This window comes from Lepidothrix coronata, unplaced genomic scaffold, assembly GCF_001604755.1.
Source record: "Lepidothrix coronata isolate B3197 unplaced genomic scaffold, Lepidothrix_coronata-1.0 Scaffold0, whole genome shotgun sequence".
Lineage (NCBI taxonomy): Eukaryota > Metazoa > Chordata > Aves > Passeriformes > Pipridae > Lepidothrix > Lepidothrix coronata.
The window spans coordinates 13,680,618-13,706,383 of NW_016690180.1; the positions used below are offsets into that span (position 1 = coordinate 13,680,618).

Consider the following 25,766-nt stretch of genomic DNA (forward strand, 5'->3'; position numbering starts at 1 on the left):
TATGACTTTTGACTCATACTCTGCAGGTTCCTTGAAAATTGTCAAATGGGTCAATCACCATTTTTTAGTCCTCCAGGATAGCTTAACTATTTTCTTATATGCTTTACATGTCATTACAAAATTTCTATCATCACTCTTTACAGATTTTCCAAATGCATGAAAAATTTTTGTACATATTATTAAGCAGAAGGTCTCATTTTAACTACCTTTGCCACCTTTTTTTTCCCCAAAGTACTTTAACTGAATATGAAACGGCATTGAAAACAATGTCTTAATCGTGCTGTGGGGCATTGAATCAGACATCCTCAAACACAACCAAAATACTTAAATTTCTTTCATTTTAAAAGTCAGTGTATGTAATAATGTCACTCCTCTTTTGTCCATTTAACCCCCCACCCCTAAAACCACTAGAAGCCTAGAAAACAACTGAAATTACCTATTTTATTACTCTCTTATGTACTTGAATAATGGCTGTGTATGAGACAGCTAAAACAAATGCATTTCCAGAGCTGTCAAATCTACTGATATATCACATTAATCCAGTATTATTATTACAATACATGGCAAAATATGAAAAGAATGCTGGCACAAATTATATAATTCAGTAGCAGGCAACGATGGCCACTGTTAATGGAATTAAACATTGAGAGATGTTAATAAAATAACATATATGCATACTTATCTCTCAAATGCTTTTTTAAAGAGAACAAATAGGTTTCTGTTCTCCACTTAGGGAAGAGAAGTTTCTGTTATTAGCTAACACCACTGGAAGGCAAAATTACATCAGATCTCTTTGCCTTCTCTTTATAATAAAAGCTTGCAATGTCATATTCCACTGATAAATGTTACTTTAACATATCATGATATTGTAAATGTCATTGCACTGCCCCAAAAAGGCACACAGACTCTCCTCCTCAAAGACAATATGAATTCATTGTGAGCAAAACAACTCTACATAAGAAAACCATTGACTGTGCACCTGAAATAATCTAAAGATAGTAGGACAGTAGGATACAAACACCACACACTTCTTGAATTCATGAGATTTAATTTACAGAGCCTTTTCCCAAGATTCTCTCTATGGACACTACTGGTATTTATGGTACTATTACAATTTCAGAAAAAGACAGAAAAATCCTTGGATCAGGAAAACAAATCTGCCATAAAACCATATGAGAAAAACCCAACACTTTGGTGGATGTCCTTCAGCTTGTTTATATGTAGTTTTAGATAAGATACAATTTGATTTATCTTCGTTTTCTGATGAAATAATGCAGATTGCTTAGTAAAAGAACAAGTTCCTCTGTAGGGATCTTTAGGGTTGATTTGTTCCTTAGATATAGCAAAAAAACAGGTTAAGACAAGCAAGTTGGGAAAGCTGGTATGGGAATGTTTGGTTGTAAGAGAGCACACAAACATCAAAATAAATTAACTCTATCAAGACTGTTCTTCCTTCACTGTCTTTATATTTTACTTTTTCTATTATCCAAACAGCAATTTGCATGCATGTCTTAATTTCAGTTATTTTAAGTGTTAAAAAAGTACAGATTTGAATCATCTATCAAAACAATCTTTTTTTTAATTATTTACTGAGAGATATGTTTGTCCTTTCTTTAACTCTTAAAAACAGTATGAGAATGGACAGCTCTTTTAAATGTAAATGGCAAGTTACCTACAATAAAAGATTTGAAGGTAGTATTATTAGAATTTATTTTTCCAGTACAGTAAAAAAAAACCTAACCTTATAAAATTCTGATTACTAAAACACATTTTCTTACTTAATAAGTGTTGATTTTTCTTTTGCTTTTATCTGTGCACAAAGTTATGTTGGAGCATAAAATCTTTTTTTTTTTTTTTTTTGGTGAGGGTTTTGTTTTTATTAGTGTTTCTTCCCCAAAACAAGTCAACAAGGCCTAGAATATTATTTTAAATTACTGTATTAATAAATCAAACCAATTTTTTTAAAAATTCTAATATTTGTCTTGTTCTAGCATATGCCATGATTGTTTTTCTACTTATTTAACAAGCTGGCATTCACCTCAAATGCTATGTTGCGGTTGAGGCAACAAAAGCACATATAGGTGATATTGTAGTAATATTCAGAAGCACTTAAATGTCTGAATTTATATTATGCTTGCCTTTAAATCCTATGGTCCTTATAGAAATTGTTACATTTCTCTGAAAAGTAGTAGAGAGTATAAATATAAAATAGAACTTTCAGAACTACAGATGACACATATTATACTGGGGCTTCTAATTCCTTTAAATATCATTCCGTAGATTTCAGCATACTAACCTGACATTAGTATTTGCTGAAATACATAAGAGCTACACACACTTCCTTTCAATCTTTGATTTTTAGACCTTTTGAAATAATAACTGAAAAAAGCACTTCAAGATACAAAAGCGAAGTTCATTATGGGTGCAAAGCAACACATCCTCATTAAAAAAATTCATAGCTACTGGTCCCTAACAGGCTAACAAGTTTATTTTTCCTTTGTTCAACCCAGGACTAATGAGACACACAATCACTTTAAAAACCTTCATTAGGAAAAAGAGACATTAATAGTTCCATGCAGTCTTACAGAAACTGGACAATTTTGTGCATATAAATCCATAAAGATTACTAAATCCACATTATGTGGCTAAGGGAATTTGAGTTCCCAACTGTTGATAAATAGAAGGCTACTTGAAAAACAAACCAATTTATCTGCCCTTCTATACTCTTCCCCAAGCACCCTATTTTGTCCACCAGATGATCTCTGGTCTGACCCTATATATTAGTTGGATTTCCCACATACATGGGATACATTGTTAGTTCAGTGGAAGGCTGGCACACAGGAATACAGTCAAGACCATGAACCTTTCCTGATTATCATCAGACTTGAAGAATTAAGTCATGTAGCAACTAGGTAAGTACTCTTGCTGTTATAACTCTGAATTCAAACATCAGCAGATTAAAAAAATATCAAATACTACCTTCAGGAAACCTTTTTGAGTTGCTTAGATAAGCAGGCTGAAAACATATAAACTTGAAGTCTTGGATGTAAAAAGAAATTCAAGTTTAATTTTTTTTATATATTTTTCTATGTTTTGTCACAGTAAGCTTTACATTTTGCAAATCTTTATTAAAAATCACATTATTTTAAAAAGAAATAAAAGACCATACTGTAAGAAGTGACTCTACTTAGATGTGAAAAGGCAACAACTTATTAGAGTATATATCAATAACTGGGGGCCTATCTGTTTTTCAGACTTGCACTCCACTTTTGCTCAAATTCTTCATATAACAAGAGTAGTTAACATATAAATTTTTGCTTATGACATAGGTTGGCACATGCCAGTTTAATAAACTTGAGATTTGAATTTGCTTCCAGATTTCTAAAATCAGATCTTTGTGAATTATATGATTCGTTTAGGTTCAACTATGTGGTCAATTAGACATGCTCTTGTTCCTTTCATCCAAGTGAACCATTTTGAAAATACAGTCAGATTTTTTTTTCTGAATCAGCAATTCATACTTCATGGTTTTAAGAATGGACTCAAGGAAAAGACACAGTTTATTCTCTTAATTTCATCTGTTGTTTTGGGGGAGTTTTTTGCTTATAGGAGAAACTATCAATTTTAAAACATCAAACCCAAAGCATTAAGCTTTGTGACAAAGACAAAGGTACTAAGATTATCTATTTTATAAAGGTAGTATATAAGATACTGGGATTATTTAATAAAAAATAAATAGAAGAGTAGTTGGGAATCAGCAATAGAGAAAAAAATATTTTTCACTGAAATTGAGAAGAAATACTTTATAAAGGACTTGTTTTGGATCTTCATTATACTTGAAGATTTATCTGAAGGGACAGAAAGATCTAATGTTGTCCAGGAAACTAAAGAAACTGTCATTAAATACAGACGCTGCAAAAACACAGGGCGATGAAAGGACTCCTCTGAACAGAGGAAAAATAAATTTCCGTTGACTCTTTGCATTAGATTTTTTTCAGGAAAGAGCCTGCCGTCGATGCAAAGGTTGCTAAATATTCCATTCATAAACCAGATGTCTGTTCTTCCTTGAGTCTGTAAATTTTGGAATACATTTTGCCTTCCATCTACATTCAGGACTGCGACAGTATCAAAGGGAGTTCTGCAATCTGCATCAGTGGGAGGCAGCCTGAGCTAGCAGCTGGCACGGAGGACTTGGACAAAAGCCTAACTTCACTAAGTCAATTGCAAAACCCTCATCAGATTGGAAGTTGGTGTCCAAATTATTACTTTTTGAGGGGTGCACAATGTTTGGATCAATTACCAGATGAAAGATGAATTCATAACATGACAGCAGACATACCGCTTCACTTTCTGATCCTTTAGTTCTCTGCTTCTCAGTTTAGTATGTCCTTTCATATCCACCTCAGTGAATTGATATGAAATTCATAGATGAGGCAGGTTATGTAACTGCAACTCTCTAGATCTCATGAGTATTTGCAGTAAGAACTGACTCACTGAGATGTGTACATGTGTGCACACCCACATGCACATACAAACCCCTCCCTCACTGCTTCATCCTAACAGATATAACTGCAAGTATGGTTCTTTAAAAATCCAAAGTCTTTCTCAATTTTCAAATTTTTAGTTAAAAATTGATGGAATATAAATGCGGATTTCCTTTTTTAAAGGGTAGTGAAAGAAATCTAAGCTTTAGTAAATGGCATTTCAAGTTATCTAGTATCAATAGACTGCTTTTGAGAGTGGAGAACAGTTATTGCTTATATATATATATTTTGTTTTTTAGAGCAGGATGCTGAAATCAGGAGTGGAGGAAGAAATCTAGTAATATGATTTAAAAAGAAAGGGGCATATGCTATTATTCACTATGCAGCACAAGAGGAACTAGATCAAATACAATGAGAAAGCAACAGAGAGACTTACAATCCTATTCAGAAAATCAGAAAAATGCTGAATAATTTGTTTTGCTACCAAGGTGTAGGGGTGGATTTCCAACACGCAGATACGCATTCCTTCTTTGATTCCAGCAGATCCAAGCATACATTCTCTGAGCAGTAAAGATCCTGATCAAGCCAAAAACAATTCAAAGCAATACTCAGGTACACTTCATGAATAGGTGCCACACAGACGTTGTTGATATTTATCTGGACAGTCATGTGAAATAGAGTGGATGTAAAAAAAATCTACTATTCTGGTGTCTTCAGCGAGAGCTATTTCTGATCACAGTTGGCCTATATTTGGGCCTTTATTTTGCATTATGCATTTGAAGTACAATGTAAACATAGAGTAGAAGTTAATATAAAGTAAGCCACAGCCTAAAATAATCACATCCTTTTGTGGCAAGTTATTAACCTAATACAGTAAATTCATATGTAAAAATATATACCAGCACTAGGAATTTAACACAATCAAAATATACTTCCCTCATTTCTATTGTAAATATGAAAAGGTAACACTTCAAAATGCAAGTAACTTAAAATAAACATCATACCGTTTTGAAACTTTAAGTATTACTGTGCATAGGTTATCAAACCACATATTCCTCTGCTGAAGAAATCCACAAACATATGGGATAAGGTCATCTAAAGGAACATGGTAGAAGACCAAAAAGGAAAAAAAAAATCAAGGAGGAAAGCAGCCAATGTTCTTCCCAGCCAGGTTCACTTCCTTACATAAGGCTACACTAGTATAACAGGGATCCCTCCACAGTGTGTCTTCTGTCTTAGGGGCTGGTCTTTTTTTTTTCCTCTTATAAAATGTCTTTTCACAGATCTTAGCAGAATGTTGAATTCTCAAAAAACACTGGTTCAAGACATTATCCATCACTGAATATGTATGTTCCAAAGCATTACCCATATATGTTGCTAGTTTTACTGAATCCAGAATTCATTGTGTGCCTAATTATAGGTTAAGATTTATCAGAAACAAAAATAAGAATTCTTTTGTATTATATAATAATTTTTGCAGCACTTTCTTGTATTTTGGGTTCATGCATGCAGAATGACATTTAAGAAAAAGTAGATGTAGCAGCCCTGACAGAACAAAAAAAAAACAAACAAAAACCCAAAACAAAACAAACAAAAAAAACCAACAACAAAACAAAACAAAACAAAAACAAAAACAAAAACAAAAAAACAAACAAACAAACAAAAAAAAACCAAAACCCAAATCAAATCAACCAAAAAAACTATAAAAAAAACCCCAAAAGAATTATTAGCACATAATCACTACATTGAAAACCTTTACTAACTCAAACTCTCAGATGGACTACTTACATTCACATTTTCAGAACATAATTTTAAAAACAAAATTATTCTCATATAATTTTAGGATCTGAATTCAAGAGAACAGAACATCTGAAAATGATGGGAACTGCAAAAATACAGTTATTCTATGAAATAAGTCAATGAATGTCTGGTCTGCCGTGTTTACAACAAGGACAGTTAAGTCTTCAAGAACATTAACCTCTGTTATTTGCACTAGCAAAAGCTAAAGGGAAACAGATTCTGTAAACATGGGTTCTCTAAACTAATGGATTCTTTTCTTCACACTTTGGTTCAGAAGACAGATTAATAATCTACCTTATAAGTAAAAGCAAGAGAATGCTCTTATAAATAAAAATAATTGCATTTATTAATTGTCAAAATTCCTTTCACATTTTCAAGTCACCATTTTGCACATCATGAACCCCTTCTCTACTTTGATGGTGGAACTTTGACACTTGCAGTCTAAATTTGAAATTATCATTGAGAACAGGGCATATTATCAGACTATATGAACCAAGGTAATGCACTTCTCTTCCCTGCCTTTTAGTTCTTCATGTGTCAGCCAGAGTGTAATTTATACACTGATTTCTTTGTGGGAGTCAAGTAACTGAATCACAAAAATTCTGAGCTCCTTTTGAAGCTCAGCTCCTTACTTCGTCTGACTTCAGATGTGTCACTTAATCTTTCTTTACTCCATTTCCCCCTTTAAAAATGAAAGCTGCAAACCATTCCCTTATTTTCCTTCTTTCACAGAGATGGCTGCTCTTCCCCAACCCTTATTTATTTGATACTGAAACATGGGCTAACTTAAAATACTGTGCTGCAGATCAAAGACATGTTCATGCAGAAATACCTGAGCTAGCTTTAAGCCAGGTATCTCAGGTGTGGCAAACAATCTAATTAGGACTGCATGGAAATAAATCTCCAGGGAAGACCTGGAGATCTGAAATACTGCTATTTCACTGCTATAAGTACTCTAGCTAAATTAAACAAAAAAATAAAACTGATTAGGCCACTACATGTATAAATAAATAGTAAGTATACAGAAATCAGGGGGTGAGGGGAAGTAATATAATGAAATGTTTCTAAGAGGGCTGCAAGAAACATGAGAGACCTAACAACCAGGTGAATGGACATGAAACTGAACAATGAAAGTCTCTGCTTAGAGATCATAGGTGTACTTAATAACATGAATTAGTATGAAAAGGCCATATTGTCCATTCCTCAAATTGTGAGAATACATCTCCAGCTACCCTTACCTTCACTAGAAGAAACAGAACCTAGGAATATTTATAATTCAGAGGACAGGCAAGTTCTAAGGAAACATAAAATGGAATGCTTCCATGTTCTTTCTCATAATGATAAAAAGGAATAGTCACTAAAACAGTTATATAAAAGAAAAAAGAAAATATACCCATAACAATTTTGATAGCCTTCAGAGAATTTCCTTGTTGAAAGACATCCTTCAGGCCAGTAACTTGACTTGTGATAAATTAGAGGGTTTTTTTTAGTACTACTATTATTAGTAGTATTTAGAAAATCATAATTTAAAACATATGCTGACTATTAACTGTTAGAGTCAGGAAGAGAGGTAATAGTGGAAGTTTCTGTCACTGGGATTTTTTCTAAATTTTCCTCTGAGATGTGATATTAGGCATTGTCAAAACCAGGAGGCTATGACTAAAGACCAGGAAACTAATTTGCCATGGTAATGTCTTTACCCTTGATATACAAATACAAACGTAATGAAAATGTTCTCAAGAATTATTGTGCAATTTACATTAAGGCTGTGCCATTCTAACAGCAAAATTAGAGAAGAAGGATGCACATATGAGCAGAATTTCCTTGTAAGGAAAGCTCCAAGGGCAGGGGATAAATTAACTCAGAAGTTACTTTTGGTTCTGCAGATTTTACTAATTAACAAGATCTTTGCATACTGAATTTTCACAGTCAATCTGCTAACATTTCTTTTTTTCTTTCTTTTTTTTTTCCCTCCCGCATCTGACACCACAGCTAATCATCAGAACAAAACTTCAATCTACATCTGACAGTCATGTAGGCTGGTAGGCAATGTACAGCATATTCTAAGAAAATCAACCCTCTTATCCTTTTTTTTAATTTTTGAGCATTTTATCCTCTGCTGAGCAAATGGAAAGATGCTCTTAACAGAAAACAGAACTTTCCTATTTACTCTGCCTGTGAACTCAATCTTCTTAAATTTGCCTTAACTATAAAGATTTCTTATTTTCCTTAGTCATCTTAGCTTGAAAAAAAAAGTACAAAATGTATCAGAATGTTTCATGTATTGAGCTGGAAATTATCCTTTCAAATTCTAAAATGAAAGGAAGTACAAAGCAATTAGTTATAACTGCATTGTTTCACCAACTGAAATTAAATGGTAAATATTTGAAGTAAAAATTAATAACCAAGATCACTTCCAAAGTGCTGTTTCCATGGAAAATCTCCATGAAAATCCAGTATAAATCCTGACTAAAACCTAACCAAGCTAAACACTGCAGATTACCTAGATTCCAATTAAATGTGACAAATGAACGCTTGACAGATTTCAATTTCAATTCTATTTCTGTCAGAATGATCCATTAATATTGAAGACTACATTATCAGAATTTGAACAATACAATTGTGCTTAAAATAGTTAAAATACAAATGGACTAAAGAATCATATCACAGAAAACTCTCACTCAAATGTCAGATATTACATATATGAAGGAACAAAAGTAGATTTCGTCCTGTTCTGTCATTATTTATAGATTAATGTTAACAGAAATTTCTGGAGGCAGGTGACATGCCACTGTTGAAATCCAAAAGTCTGTAGAGCATAATTTTCATCACAATATCACCCACCTTTCAAAGGTTTCAGTTCAAGGTTTTATAAAGGAGAAGGAATTTCTGGTTGCTATATGCTTGTCCTACCATGCAGAATTTTTTTCTGGAGATTTTTTTTCATTCACTTATCCATGATTAATGTATTTATCTACCTCTATCTACTAACTATAGAACATTATTTTTAAATCTGAATCCAACAAATTCATCCTACCACATACAAAATATCATTTTTCAAAAAAATCAAATTTACATCTGAAATATTTTAGTTATTATAATGCAATGCCAGTTTTTGTATCAACACAAAATCTGAAGTAAACTGGTTTGCTTTAACTTATGACACTGCTCAAACACTATTCATTTTCAATTACACTTCTGTGTAAATTTTTCATTATTATTTCCTTAATATTTTCATTATTATTTCATATTGGCTACCAAATATGTTAAAAATTATATTCACTTTTGGCTCTACTGTGTGGCTCAGGCTTACCCCATGTTAGCTACTTTGGACTCAGAATTTCATGTCTACAAATCCTCTATGTTGCTGTATGCAAGGGAATTAACAAATTGTTTAATTTTATTATCCTAACCACAAAATCTCACTACAAAACAGATAATAAAATAATCAGCCCAATTTAGGTACAAAGTACTTTTTTTCTGACATTCTTCCAGTAACACCATTGTCACTTCCCTCCTCCCCTCATCTCCAGAAAAATGAAATGTAAATATTCATATAGACAACCAAGAAAAATATATAGACACACACTTATAAACATACATAACTAACACATCTTTAGGTGGATAATACCATCTTTCTTTTTGGTCAATTAGTTATTTGCTATTGGGATATACATTTGAAGCATATGTAGACTGCTGTAGCCATTCTTTAGTCATACATACTAGATTTGACAATATCTTACCATGAAGAATAACATAGTTTTACTGGGTTGACATGTCTATCTCAGAAAAGACAAAACCCAAGGAACAGTTATCCAGTGTTGTTATCCCTGAAAAACTAAAACATGCACTTAGCCAAACTAATTAATTCATTCTATAATAAAAATACACCACCCTTCTTACATGTACCCACCAATTACAATTGGATTAGAAAACCCATTATTTCTTTGGTTATCAAAAATCTGTACCCTTTGACATTTACTAATTTATTTCATTATTTATGGGCAAATAAAAATACAATGAAGTCAGTGTCTGACTTCATAAAATTTTAGATCAAGACCAGTAAGTGGTGAAGAGTGAAATATTCATGTTTTATGAAATACATTTCAAATTGAATTGGTCTTATTTTTTTTAATCCTGAATAATTTTAGATAGAAAGAAAAACAGAACCTAACTTAAGATTTATATTAACATATCTGGGTTTTTTAATAGTAGGAGAATTACTATGGAATAAATAAGTATGCAGCATTTTCCCCTTCTACATAAATGGACCCTGAATTTAAATGAGATGTTGTAAAAGTACTGTATAAAATAAAAAGTGAGGAAAAAGGAAAGTAACGTTCTTCTATTCTAAATAATGAAGAATGGGCTTGTCATTTGGCATTATATTGAAAACAGTCTATATAATGTTTATATAGAATTCTCTAGAGCGGGGTTTTTAAATCCTATTTTCTTTTCCTGGTGCTGTACAGATTATTTTCTGGGAAATTTCCTAAGTAGTTTTTGAAAAAAATATGGAAGGAAACGAGAATACATGTCCTTTATGGTCTTTTATCTAGAATGAAAAGTATGGAATTTAATTCAATTACCATCTCCCCAGCCCTTTACTTGTATTTTTTTTTCACTGTTTTAACTGCTTCTGCAGTACAGATTTTAAATCATGTAAAGAAACGAAAGCACTGGTTTTTTTAGTGGTGTTATGTTCCATTATTTTGTATACCTGCATTTTATCAAGCTTTAAAATAAAATTATTACAGTGTTAACTATTTAATTTATTTATTTATATTTTTGGACTGACCTTTCAAAAGTCTACTTAGTATCACTTGCTAGTGAGATTAGGTGTGTGAATGTTGTGTTTGCCCCTACCATTTTCCATATGCTCTGCCTCACCAACACTGCCATCCGGCGTAGTCCTTTCGTAGTTGTCCTCTGGGAGTGGAAGGGCACCCAGTCTTGGCCCTGATGAACTCTTACTGCTTGGTGTTTCTGACTCCTCCAGACCGCTGTCATAGCAACTCTGCAATGACCCTTGATGCGGGTCCTGAGGCTGACTCACAACAGAAAACGTCACTCTACGAAATGGCTGCAAGAGAAAAGATTCTGAATGTCACTGGAAAGTTCAGTCTTTGAACAGCTGATTCTCAAAACATGACTTAAGCAAACCAATATTTTAACATTTACTAATTAAACAATTTTGTCTACATTAAAGCAAGCAGAAAGTACAGTTCTTAAATAAAAAGCCACCGGACAGAGCATCTGTGGAATTTTACTGTGATATATGGTCCAGAACCTTCAAGCAGTTTCTCACAGCCTCCTTTCAAATGGCTACATTCACAGGCTAAGAAAACTGGCTTAAATATTTATAAATTCTGTGCAGTTTCTCTTTCAATCAATAGTAATAAGTTGAACAGAATTAATATCAGACTGCATAAAGGTACTTGACAATATGTGCATGTGTATGTGTAGGACTGTGTGGGTGGGTAAAAATGCTCACCTGTAAACTATATTGTGGGTATTATGAACATAACAGCACACCCATAAGACTTCTATAAAACCAATTCCTGTGGTTCTGAAAGCTAGTTGACATGGGAAAGGGGGAAAAAATGAAAAAAAAAAGAAAAAAAAAAAAGAAGGAAGAAAAAAAAGTCTCTTAGGTCCTTTGCCATAAAAGTCAGTGCCTGGAGATGGGGTGTGTTGCCAGCTGACTTAATAAAACCTTTAAAGTACTGTGAGCACAGCTGACACCACATGTTTCCACTGGGACTGTACAAACATAGATTGTTACAGATTTGTATTCATTCAAAATGACAGATATTACTGTTGCTGTGGAAGCCTACATGCTGAACCCTGGCACCAGTGAGCATCCCAGGAAATGGGAGAGTGGATCCTTCACATTTCAGAGGACACTGAGGGCAGGCGGGATTTTCAGTAAGAAGCTAGGGGTTCTCCTGCAATTTGAACTACACTGAAGCAGCAATGATACATTTAAAACAATTTAATGATACATTTGGAGTAACTTACTGTTCACGAGGCTATAAAAACAGAAAAATGTCTGATGTTCTAGAAAGCACCTTCTGAAACAAACACCAATAGATCTATCCATTTTATAAGACACTATGCAGACTTTCAGACAGTGATGTTGAATCCTGCCTTTGGATTCAGATGTGTTTCAAGCCCTATGTTTGAATGAGACATAGGAATATATCACCCCCACTGGCACCTCTAGTCTCTATAAGATGGAAATGTATGTGCAGGCCAGAAGGGAGAAAACAGTACCTACAACCACTTACACAAGTCTTGAAGAACAGAAGTCCACATCAGGTTTGCAAGCAGAGAGGTCAAAAGAATTTTACAATTCTTTTGAGGATACAAATTTTTAAAGATATAAAGATATTCAGTGCAGATGATAAATAAGTTGGACTACAAATATAAAGCTAAGTCTTCCTGGCAAAAGTAGATCAAAAGTTTATAAACATGTCAATTGCTAGTATTACTTTACTGTGATCTGTTTGATGGATAAAACTTCATACAATGAGATGCTGTAATCTGTAACTATACTTCGATTACTACTTAGTTCTGCAATCTGTAACTATACATCAATTACTACTTAGTTCTGGACCAATGATGCAAACTGTGAATCTCCGAGATTTGAACTGACTTAGACTGTCCTGTAGGCTATTCCTGAATATCATACTCTCTCTCAAGAAATGAATTAGCTTCTAGATACTGTGACATGTTGAGAAAATGTGCAAATTGAGGAAGCAATTCCCAAATTTTCCCACAAACTGCTATATTTGCCTGTTATCAAACTTCACACAGGAAACATTATCATCTACATTTGAGAGGCCCTATGGACCTGATATCCACATGATAATCTGACAACTCTCAGACATCCAAAGACCCACAAGCCAAATTTTAGCAAACGCTTTTTAAGAGATGATGAGGACCTTAGCCACAGCCAGCATGGCTTCATGAGAGGAAAGTCTTGCTTGTCAAACCTAATTTTATTTTATGACAAGGTAACCCACCTAGTTAATCAAAGGAAGCCAGTGGATGTAATCTTTTTGGATTTCAATAGATCTTTTGATACCGTCTCAAAATGTCTAGCCCACAGCTGAATAAACACACCATGCAGTGGGTGAGCAATTGGCTCATGAGTAATAGTTAATGGGGTAACATCAGACTGGAGACCTGTCATTAGTGGGGTTCCACAGTGCTCCGTCTTAGACCCTGTGCTCTTCAACATCTTCATAAACAAATTGGATGCAGGACTGGAAGGGATACTAAGCAAGTCTGCAGATGACACAAAACTGGGAGGAGCTGTTGACTCCCTTGAAGGCAGGGAAGCCCTGCAGAAAGACTTCAAAAAATTAGAGGACCAAGCAGTCACCAGCCATACCAAGTTTAATAAGGGCAAGTGCCAGGTTCTGCACTGGGGACGGGCAACACCGGATGTATGTACAGAATGGGGAACGAGACACTGGAAAGAAGTGCTACAGAAAGGGACTCCTGATTCACAGCAAGTTGAATATGAGTCAGCAGTGCCCTGGCAGCCAGGAGGGTCAATTGTGTCCTGGGGAGCATCAGGCAAAGCATCACCAGCTGGTCAAGGGAGGGGATTGTCCTGCTCTGCTCTGCACCGGTGTGGCCTTACCTTGAATATTGTGTGCAGTTTGGAGCAACAAAATATAAGAAAGATATTAAACCATTAGAGAGTGTTCAGTGGAGGGCAACGAAGATGGGGAAGGGCCTTGAGGGGAAGTCATATGAGGTGGGGCTGAGGTCACTTGGTCTGCTCAGCCTGGAGAAAAGGAGACTGAAGGGAGACCTCATTGCAGCCTACAACTTCCTCGTGAGGGGAAGAAGAGGGGCAGGCACTGATCTCTTCTCTGTGGTGATCAGTGAGAGGAGCCGAGAGAATGGCCTCAAGTTGTGTCTGGGGAGGTTTAGGTTAGATATTAGAAAAAAGTTCTTCACCCAGAGGGTGGCTGGGCATTGAAACAGGCTCCCCAGGGAACTGCTCAAAGCACAAAGCCTGACAGAGTTCAAGAAGCATTTGGACAACACTTGCAGGCACATGGCATGATTTTTGGGGATGTCCTGTGCAGGGTTAAGAGTTGGACTTGATGATTCTTGTGGGTCCCTTCCAACTCAGAATATTCTGTGATTCTGTGACATTTGGATGCCTGTGAAGTAGTAAAACTAATGCCCTGTAAACCAGAGCTAAGCTCTATGGACTCTACCCTTAAAATATTACAACCGTGAACCACATTCCATTTTCTCCTTGGAAAAAGAACAGCTCTGACAGTGGATAACTGGAGAGTATGGCACTTAGAGATGGAGAACCCGCAGAATTCAAGTGTGGAAAGCAAAGCTTACCATTCACAGTTACCACACACCTACACATTGGTCCTACTTACAAATCTACTAAAGACCATTGTGGCATAATATCTTTAAAAATTCTTGTTAGAGATTTAACCTGAAGAGACAAATACTACCACCCCTTCCCTAAAGGTTTTTGAAATTTTATTCAATGATTACGATGACTCAATTCCATCTGCTTTTCTAGATATAATCAACTGCTGCCTGAGGTCACTTTGTAGCAAAGATATGGTGCACCACTGCTAAAGAAACTTTCCTATCTGACCATCTAGGAGCCACTCTGGCAGTCACGTTTACACCAGCTGAGCTGGGACAGTGGCCCCTTTGCAGCTATACGTCCCACACTCACACAGTCAGATCAGATTTCCTTACCGGCTCGACCCCAGATTTCCCATAGCAGAATCTCAGACGTCCCAATCCTTAAAATACTTTAATCTTGGTGCAATAACTAACAAAAAAGCATCTCCAGCTGGGTGCCTCCGAGGAGAGAACCCTAACAAAGGAAACCCTGGGCTTTTATACACTCACAGTCTAAGTGCCTTAAAGTCTGGGTGTCCTCAGCTCCAGCTGTGTCTCTGAGTGTCCGTTCACCTGGCTGGGCCACAGGTCCCCGTGCCCTTTGTTATGCAAAGGGTCGGCAATTCAGGCTTCTTTCCTGGGGCTTCAGCCGCCCAGAGCTCAGCCTACAGCTGGCGCTGCAGCTGCTCACCGAGCTACCGGCACTGAATGTATTCATCAACACCATAAACACTTCTCATTGTCTACAGTTATTGCAAGAACAGAGTGATGTTCCCTAAAATGAAAATGAATTAAAAAAAAAAAAAAAAGTATTTGGAATTTCATGTTCCCTTTTCCATTTTCCACTGTTTTTTTGGAAACCAGTCCTAACTAGATCACAAGTACAGAACACCTGTTTACCACAAGAACCGTAGCAATGTTATTTAAATTAAGTTTTGGAAAGAGCTATAAAGGCTTTAGGAGCATTCTGGTCATCTTCACATATTCTTTTGAAGATAAATGCCTTATCTAGATTACATTTATGGAAGAATACATGTGGCACATGCAAAGTTGAGCTGTTTTATAGCTTAGGTTAAAAATTCCTAAGATCACTATATATCCTCTAAACTAAAAGAAATTTCATGTACCTTTACTAAGTTATTAATAATAGTTTTTAAAGAGATCTGGGTGTTCATCTTGGTTTTTTCTTAAGTGCTGTACTGAGCAGGAGTTATCTGATTATAAAACTAAAATACAGTGTATTCAGTTCAGTACAGCCAATTCAGCCCGTTCCACAGAATATCAATGAGGATGGCATGATGATGATAAAATCCTTTTGGAAAGAATGATGTGCATGTAAATATATTAATTGTTATTCTGTAGCATTTATTACACTTCTACTTCCAGTACAAATGTCAGAATTCTGACCTCTATTGCAATACTTCTGAGAACCAGATCCTCTCAGGCAAATGTATAGTAAATTTTGAATGTATCATGTCTCATAGAATAACATCATGGCCTGTGCTTTTCTGATAAAAAGAAATAGACTTTGATCATAATATATGTTTGTTACCTGCATAGTTAGTGAACACTCTATCTGATTACTATAATGAATTTTAAAAACAAAAAAACCTGAATATCCATACTATGGTTTACTGTCTCCTTTCCAACATGTCATTGTTTCTGATATGCAAATCACCATATACTTAAGACAATATAATCTGGATAAATTTACCAAATGTCATAACAGAACTATCAGTTATAAAAGATACAGAGTTTTAATATTTCCTTCGAATATTGGGGCTAAACTAATTATGGCACCTGATTTTTACACCAAATAAACTAGGACATCTTAGAGATAAAGTTGATGAAAACACGGAAGTATGGGATTGCTATAAAACGCCTCTGAAAAAACCCTATGTATATGTATATGCATGTAAGTTTGTTCCTGCGACTCATAGCACTCTGTTAATTGTCACTAACATTTAAGTTAAATGAGTTTAAATCCTTATGAAGAGAGTTACAAACACTAGGATATTGATACATAATAAATGCTACTAATGCATCAGTTACTAAGAATGCAATAAACCCCCTCCACAAACAAGAACTTTATTCACATACTCTTTGTTTATATTCTAATCTGTAAAACAGTTGAGATTTCAAATAAAACTGCATATTAATGAGACAACTAAGAGGATGATATTAGCATTAATATTTCTAACAAGTTATTAGTAAAATGCCGGTTATATTATGCATTCATTTAAATATCAAAAAGAGGGATATAAGCTGCACTTTAACAAGCAAAACTAGACTACATCCTTAATTTTGTGTTTCCATTTATAATATTACATCAGTAATTTCTCACAGAAAAATGGACATGAGAAATTTCCAAGTGCTCACAAATTAAGACACCTACCCATGAGAGAAGAGGGTTATGTTTAGCTTTATTGATTTTCAGTGTACAACATTAACACAGGTCCATCTGCCAGCACTGTGAGTCAACATCGTACAGCTGCTTTTACCCAAATAAGTCCATTAGCTGTTTAATTTGTCCTTCCCAGCAAAACAGCAACCCTAAGCCTTTACTGGTCCCTTAGTAGGGATAGTCCTTACTGTACTCATGTTTAGTAAGACACCAATAGGTTTAATAATTTTCCCCTCTGAAAACTGACAACATATTTTCTGAGAACAGCATATACAGTTATTCCTAATTATATCTGATCCTGGAGATGAGTAGATCACAGAGAAAAGACACACCCTTGCATTATGCCCCAATGGTAAATCACCATTTCTTCCTTGTTTCATCTCTATTTCATAAACAAGGTATCTTCTTCTCCCCTCATCCACAGAACAAAAATCACTGCAATGCCAAAGACATATGCTTCCTGCTATCTGTAATAATTGATCCCTATTAACTTATTCTGTGGTAGAGTGTTTATCTTAGCCTGTATTAAATAATTCATCCCTATCAAAGCTAGAAATTAAAATTATATTTTCAGTTCATGAAGAACCCTAATTTTGGAGCTTGACATTAGGGATAGAGTTTGGATAGACTTGGGGAAATGCAATATATCCATATAGCTCCACAAGACTTAATTGTGACACTTTTTCACCATTATGAGAGACATTTTCCTTTCATATCTTAAAGTTTCTAGTTTGGTATTATATTTCTTGTTACTTCACATTGCTCATGGATTATATTCTCTCATTTCTCTGATTTCTGTATATCAACTGCTATCAGCATTGTTAATATTGTCTGTTCAAATCCTGGTGCATTTGGACTATAATAGTGGTGTGGAAGAGTGAATCTTTTCTGTGTAATCATTTTCAGATCTAAGCTTGCAACCATCAACCCTTTCTCAGCCAGTTACCTCACAACTGATTCTGGATAAAGTGGATGCACCGAAGTGTAACAAGGAAGAGTTAGCAAATTTCTCTCTTAATTACTTAGAACTTGAACAAAACTAGTGAGACAAAAATAGGCCTTTCTGCTGTCACAATATCTACATCACAAAAGCATAAGGATTGAAAACATTTTAAAAAACTGTAAAATGCAAATCAAGATGCAACTTAATATGTAGAGAAGAATAAAAAACTATCTGAGGAAATTAAACAGAGAATCAAACTACAAGAAGCTTTCAAGTATTTCTACCAGTTTGTTCAGCATTAGCTTGGAACATTAGAAACTAAGGGTTTTATTTTTCCCTAACTCTCATATCAGATGACTTCCCACTTTAAAAAGGTATGATATCTTGGGCTATTTGCTGGGATTTAAGTTGGCCTAAGAGCCAGCTCTAGATATTACCTAGTCCAATTCCCCTGGTTAAAGTAGAGCACTTTCCCCAGGGATGTAATCAGTCAGGGTTTTAGTATCTTCAAGAATGGAGACTCCACGGCCTCTCTGAGCAAGCTGTTCCACAGTTTTGCTACTCTTATAGGTTTCTTTTATGTTTGAATGGAATTTCTGTATTTCAGTTTACACCAAAGCATAAAAAGTACTGCTGATGAGTCGAACCTGAATAATTCCTGTTAGCTTCAGAAAGTCAATCAGTGTCAAGCTGCTTGTAAGACTAATACAGTGACTTTTAGATGTATATAGGGTAGATCTGAAAACAGACAGATGAGAGACAGCAACTGATCACATAAATTCAAAATGCTTCTTTAGCACTTGAATTTTGATAAAACATGTCATTATCCTTTTCTTTCCATTCATTCTTAATTGCTGGAAACTTGTTGGAAGACAAACAAAATATTAATGAATGATTCCTCTTCTACATGAATAGTTTCAACCCACACAACTCATTTCCCCATTCAAATCACATATTTCTATTGTTCTAAACTTCTGTCATTGTGGTTAATATAAAATTGTCAGGAAATTAAATTAAACAGGCATTATTTTTTCAATGAAAAATTGAAATATCTGAGATTAGTATTACAGCAGCAGGATAAAGGAGGAGAAACACACTGATAAAAATAATGATTTCTTTTTCTTTTAAATTTAGCAAAATGTAGTGACAATTGTAATTTTAAACAGGACTTGAATAAAATAAAAAAAATATTCTGATATTGCAGCTCTGCAGCAAAGATCATCTGTGATGAACTGTGATTGGCTCAGCTATCAGGTAAGAATCCTAAACACAAGAGAAAGACTCTTCATCATTATTTTCAATAATTTTTTTAATTCTATTTTTATTAATTTTAGTTGCAGTAGTAATCTGGTCATGAATCAGAAGCATATTTTGTTTGTTCTGTATAACTATGAAATACACATCCATTAATATCTATTTGTTTAAGCCCAGGGCTACATGTTAAGATTTGCTATTCAGGGATAATATTCCATAAAGCATTTTGCATTATGGGCATCTTAGTGTAACATTCAAACATACTTTTTTCCTTTTAAGTTTAGTGCTTTTCTCAAATATCCTCTCTTTCCTGTTTTTTAAACTTGCCTTTCTGATTCACAACAAGGACTTTTGAGCAGCCAAAATTTTTTTTTATTGACCTGGCTACGTTAAGTAGATTTCTAATAATTCTTGTCTCTGTTACAAGTAAACAAATAAAAGGCATGCCTTTTATTTCTGTGAATATCATCAGAGAAGAACCAATAATATGAAGAACCTTCCTTTCTCAAAGACACAATACTCTTTTGTGATAGAACACTCATATCAAAATATAACACACAAGATTGTTTACAAAAATTAAACCAGATCTTACAAGGCTTTAAAGTGAAGCCAATGTTCTTGGCATTTCACAAGAGCTCTTCTTGCTAGCTATTGAAAGGTGAGCATAAAGCAACAAAGAATAAATGAGAATCTCTATCAGACATGGTCAAAAGAATTTTAGCATACTTGTTTGCCCGCTCATAAAAATATATTTTTGTTATCACTTCAGTATCCTATTGTTTGACAATTGTAAAAACAAATCATCTATGACCCTGAAATGCTCTTATTATTCTAGTGCAAGAATGAAATGGATAAGTAGTACTTTGTCTTACCAAGAACAATTACAACATGAATTAAGATTTTTATCATAGTTCTATTTTCTTAAAACAAAAGCTTGTCCTATATCTTTCATGAAGATTAAACACAACTGCAGTGCATCTAGTATTTCTTTTTCTGAACTCATTGCATTAGATTCCAGTCTTCTACTCTAATTCTTTCTAATAATTTTCATTGAAATCCTCTGAACACTTCTTTGACAAAAATCTATTATTAAGGCACTGTAACAGAATTCATTTAGCTAAGTGTCCAGTATCTTATATTACTACTTTTACCTTCAAAATGGCTAACATTCTCTCAGACTCTTCTGTGATCATATCTTTTGCTGAAGTATTTGGAGAGTCTATCTTTCCTGGAGGAGTTTGTTTTGATTTCTTTGTTTTTCACCAGAGAATATGCTGCCCAAAACTAGTCCAGGGATATTAGTTTACTGAGGCTGTTATGTCTGTCAGCTCCTGTCTTTCAACATGAGAAATTTTTATCTTTGTCTGTTTTCTATGCTATTTCATTAAAGTTTTTCTTTGGCTCAAATATGCTTCTCTGAAAACAAACAAGCAAAATCCTCATTTCCATTCCACCAGCTCAATCCACCAAATATTTGGGTTGAGATCATCTGCAACTTCTCTTGAATCTGCAATATTATTAAATTTAGTGTGTTGAAGGAAAAAAGAATATAACATTTTACCCTAGTTATCAGGCACTAAAAAGCCCTAACAAGGGAGATATACATTTATAAACCCATTTCAAAAATCATTTACACAAAACTGCCCACTGAGAAATGATGAAACCAGAAAGTCTGTCTACATATATTTTTTTATAGGCTATAAAATGATGATCCTTTAGTTGTCTCAAGTTCAAATGGGTCAAAAAGTGATGTGATAGAAACAATTCATCCAATTAAGCAATACTCATATATTTACATATATCACTTGAGGTTCTAGCACACATTCTATTTCACACACACACACATATATATATATACATAAAACTTATGTATATATATATATATATATATAAATGAATATGCAGATAGACATGAAAAGAAAAATATTTCAGAACTACAGAATTGTACACAAAAGATACAAATTGTCATGTTCTATGCAGCATTCTGTGTGAATCTACAATAATATTTTAGTTCACATAAGATATAGACTACATAAATTAATTTCCTTATTATCCCCAATTTTTGTACTTTGTTATCTTTGGAAGAACTTGAAGCAAACATATTGGACCCTTTTGAATTCAATTCCAACACAGCATGTGATCCAAAAGCCTCCCTAGACAGCTTGAACAAAAAGAAGTTCAGTTCACAGGATCAGACTAGAACTACTCCACAGTAAATCTTCACAGAATGCATATAGTATGAAAATCGGTGTCAGAACCCACTGTTTCACCATACAGATCAATATCTTTTGGGCCATTCTATTTGCTAATGTAGACAGAGACAATTTATAAAAATTGCTCTCTCTACATTTTTTTCCCCTGCACAAAGACAGGCTTGTGTTTGCAAAGGGATCTTTGTCAGAATGCCATTGAAATCACAGATCCAGATAGCTAAAGCGTATATGAACCTTTCAAAATATGAAGCTTTAGTATTAACAAAGCACTGATGCAAAAGTATTGTTTTCTTCCAAGAAATGTAAAATATTCCTGATGCTAATATTAGAAGAAACATTTTGAACAAATTGAAAATAGACCACAGTGTTCTGTATAGAACTTACTAGATAAAAAGGGAAAAAAATAACTCTCAACAAGATTTTTAATTACTAATATATATGTTGCATCAGAGTGGAACTCTTTGGGTCTTAAGTCTTACCTACCTTCTGTCATTGTTAAAAAGGTTAATTTTTAATATTATTGAGAATATTTTCTTTTTAGTTATTGTTCAGAAGAAAAGCCCAATATGAACAAGGAGAGTCACAGCTTCAAATTTTAGGAAAATTCAGCAATAACTCCTGGAAGAATACATAAACAAGTCACTTTAGTAGGGCAGATATACAAATACAGTAAAAACAGATATAAAAATTAACTCTTTTTGTGAGTGAATAGGAATAAGGATTTTTGCGCTGGTCATCAAAATGTGTTGATGATGACATATTTTCCAAAACCTGCAGTTGAAATGTTTTCCAAAATTAGGTAATTGACTCAATATTTTATATTTTTCTTATGTATAATGTAGCCCTTATTGTTTGTTTACTGTTTATTCATCTAAGTTGTCCAAATTATTCTTTAAACTTAAATGTCTTAAATTTAAAAGCATAGTGATTTTTAAAGGGTCAAAACATTTTCTATAAATTGGACAATATAAACTCAGGCACAAAATCTCAGATAGTCAACTGCATTCCTCTACAGGAAGTGAAAGGACAGAACTATAGATGTGTATCTCATCTAGGAAGATATTTAATAGAATGGAAATATTCTTCACTAAATATTGAGAAACTTAAATTAGCTACATAATTTTAGATCACTCAAGTCAGATGAAACACTGTAGCTATGGAAGTTTTAATAATAAACATGCCAGAGGCTCAAAATACAAGGTCTTGAAACGATTAATTTTATTCATAAATTGCATATTTGAAAAAGCACTATAGATTTGATGGGGGAAAAAGGGAGACTTGAATGAATATAAAAATACAATTTGTTCCATTATTTCATTTTAATCAGGGTTACACACACTTTTATTGTGACAAATAAACCGTTAGAAAAATTATATTTGAATGAGGTAATTGAAGAGGAAACTGATAAAAAGGTAGCTCAGACAAAATAACAGATGAGGCCCATGTCCAGAACTATGCTCCAAGTCTATTTATCTATACAGCCACCTTCTATAATTAAAATGCCTGCAAAAGATGTGGGGGCATTTGCTAATTTACTTTTTTTTCCATATATCACACAGAAAAAGTACTTCAAAAATATTGTATTACTATAAAAATAGAATATACATTTTCTTCCATTGCAGGAAAATGTTTGAAGTGCAATGGGTATTTTAAAAAACTAATTAAAAGAGGACATTTAGGTAATAATAAACAAATTGTTGGAAAAATATTCAAAATACAAAAAAGGAAATTATGTATTTTCAAAAAAATAGTTATGTAAGTTAGAAAACTATTGATACGTAGCAATCGCTGCCTATTTCCTGCTATGGCCATCTGCAACACCATGCCTGTTGCTGTAGGTTAAAAGTTACTCTGTAATTGTCAGTGATGTTATTTGAAGCAAATTGCTTAAAGCCATTGAAATGTGAAACTATTTACACTTGACTCAAAATGTTAGTAACTATTTGAGAATGTAGTTTTAACACATTAACGGCATGGACTAACTCCTTCAATATAAATACTTTTATTATCCTAGGACTTGATTTTTATTTTTTGAATCTTTCACTTCAGATTTGGACCCAAAACTAAAAGATATCTGCTAATCTCTCAAAAGATTTCCATCATACACTCTAAAAAATCATGAAAGAAATTATGCATCTGAAGGAAAATCAAATTATTATGCATATATAAAATATTGTAAAATAGAAACAGAAAAGCTTGACTTATATTAAAAATATTTAAGCTGAAATTATTCATAGGTAAGATTTTATAGATATTTTTTAAATATTCTTGAACTGGTTAGCATAAAAAAAAAGAATACCTCCTCAACTAAAAACGTGGCTACATATTTCATCACCAGTTTAACAAAGTTCAAGTGTAAAACTTTAAGTGTGCTGTCACATCATTATACAACAATATGTTAGAGAAAAATGTTTTCTTAGGTTGAAAAATGCAGCATGTACTTCAGTAATAAGAACCACACATTGGTGTGAAGATTCCCTTTTAAAAGATTCAGGTCATTTGCTCTAGTCCCTTCCAAGACCTTTTCTGCCCAGCCCAAGTGTGGCAAATATTCATAGATATTTCTTCAGAATGATTTTTCATTTGTTTTGAGAAAGATGTACTGATTTTTATTAACAGGAAAATGTATTTGCTAGAGCTCATGTTCCCTTTGTCTCTTTAAGGTACTCTGAAAACGAGACAATAAAAATACTCTAGGCCTAATAAATGACTATTTTTAATTGCGTGTCTCACATTTTTTTATGAGGCTGATGAAGGATGAGTTCAAGTTATGGTTCACTAAACCCTATATTTCAGTAGTCACTGCATTATCAGGATTGCTCATAAATACATTATTTGAGACTCAAGGAAGTTCTACAAAGAGTTCACAAACTGGAGTTCATGTTCTTTCATTCTACAGCTAGAGACCAGATGGGTAACTTTCATTGTCACGAGGAAGAAAGCCTGATGGATTTCCTGGAAGAAACTACAGGCCCAGAGAAGCGTACTGCGATTGCAAGAAGATTAAAATAGACCGCATTGCCTTTTCAGACAGCTAAATTCATTCTTATTATGCACTGTCTCAAATATTTGTCTAGAAATGTGTTTAATACTGTGACTGTAATTCAAGACAGTCTGATGCTTGTTATCAGCTCCAAAGAAGTTTTAAATATTAAGATGTTATTAAAAAAAGTGACAAGGCTAAATAAATCCTTGTCCGTTCTACCATTAAGAAGTGTCACATAGAGAAGCAATGTTTTGCCTAACCACCTTTCTTTCTCTCCAATAGCAAAGTATGGGAAGAACCAAAAGCAAAAAACTTCTTTGGACACTCAAGGTAATTCCATTATTTCCTGGTACAGTGTCATGAAGAACATGAAATGAAGGGTTTGGAATTATTTGGTGTCTCAGAAGAAGAGTAACATTTGACTAAAGCAAAAATATAATTTAAATAAAATATCAGAATTTTTCATTTTAAAACCTAGTTTTTGCAACATTGTCATTCAGAAAGAAATTAAGATCATATCTTGAAAAGATTATGTAATGTAGAAAAGAATCACATACTCCAAAGAGTCAAGTTGGCCTGTAGGTTCTGATGAGCTGCTTGGTTAGCAAGTACTGGGATCCTCACAGGATATGGTCATCCTTATGATTTACTAGGGAATCAACAATTCTTCAGTTTTCTGTCTGAATATAACAGAAAGAGACTTTCTGGCACAGGAATCTGGGCTGAAGTCTGAACTTTATATCTACATCTCAAATTGAGCTGCCTTGTGAAGTTAGTCAAGCCAGCTCTAAATGAATCTCACTGCAAGGCTGTTTGTGAGCTTCTTGAGCGATCTGCATCTCTATTCATACATTACCATATAGCTGAATGTGTGCAATTTCCACTTTGAATGTTGCAACTTTCAGGATTAATTTCACTATTTATTCTTCATTTAATTCATGTGAATGAATAAGTTTAGAAAGGTCAAATCCTTGGCTGATATAAATCAATGTATTCTTGTTGTCTGACTCCAGACATCTGTTCTTTCCCTAGTTATAACAAGATGTTTTGCTTTTTCCAAACAAAGCAACATAACGGGCAACAATATTGTCATGGTTGAAGACAGTCATGGATCTTGACTGGATGAGGCAGCATGCACTGCATAAAGCCAGCTGGCATTAGCAAGAACACTTTCTGGTCAATGCCCTCTAAAAATAAAAAAGTATCAACCTCATCAAGAGCAGACCCCTATTGCAAAGTCCAGAATTGAATGTAGCTCTCCCATTTGGCTGCTTCATTGCTG

The 25,766-nt window shown here is 34.0% G+C and overlaps 1 protein-coding gene across 2 annotated transcripts in view; it reads right to left on the reverse strand.

Moving 5' to 3' along the window:
- Positions 1 to 25,766, reverse strand: part of PCDH7 (protocadherin 7) — a 268,634-nt gene that overhangs the window by 127,471 nt on the left and 115,397 nt on the right. The window contains exon 2 of one of the 2 annotated variants that reach the window (XM_017805250.1): positions 11,175 to 11,367. In XM_017805250.1, the coding sequence (XP_017660739.1) occupies positions 11,175 to 11,367 (193 nt within the window). Of the gene's footprint in view, positions 1 to 11,150; positions 11,368 to 25,766 lie in introns of both variants that reach the window. The other variant, XM_017805242.1, reaches the window with a different exon arrangement.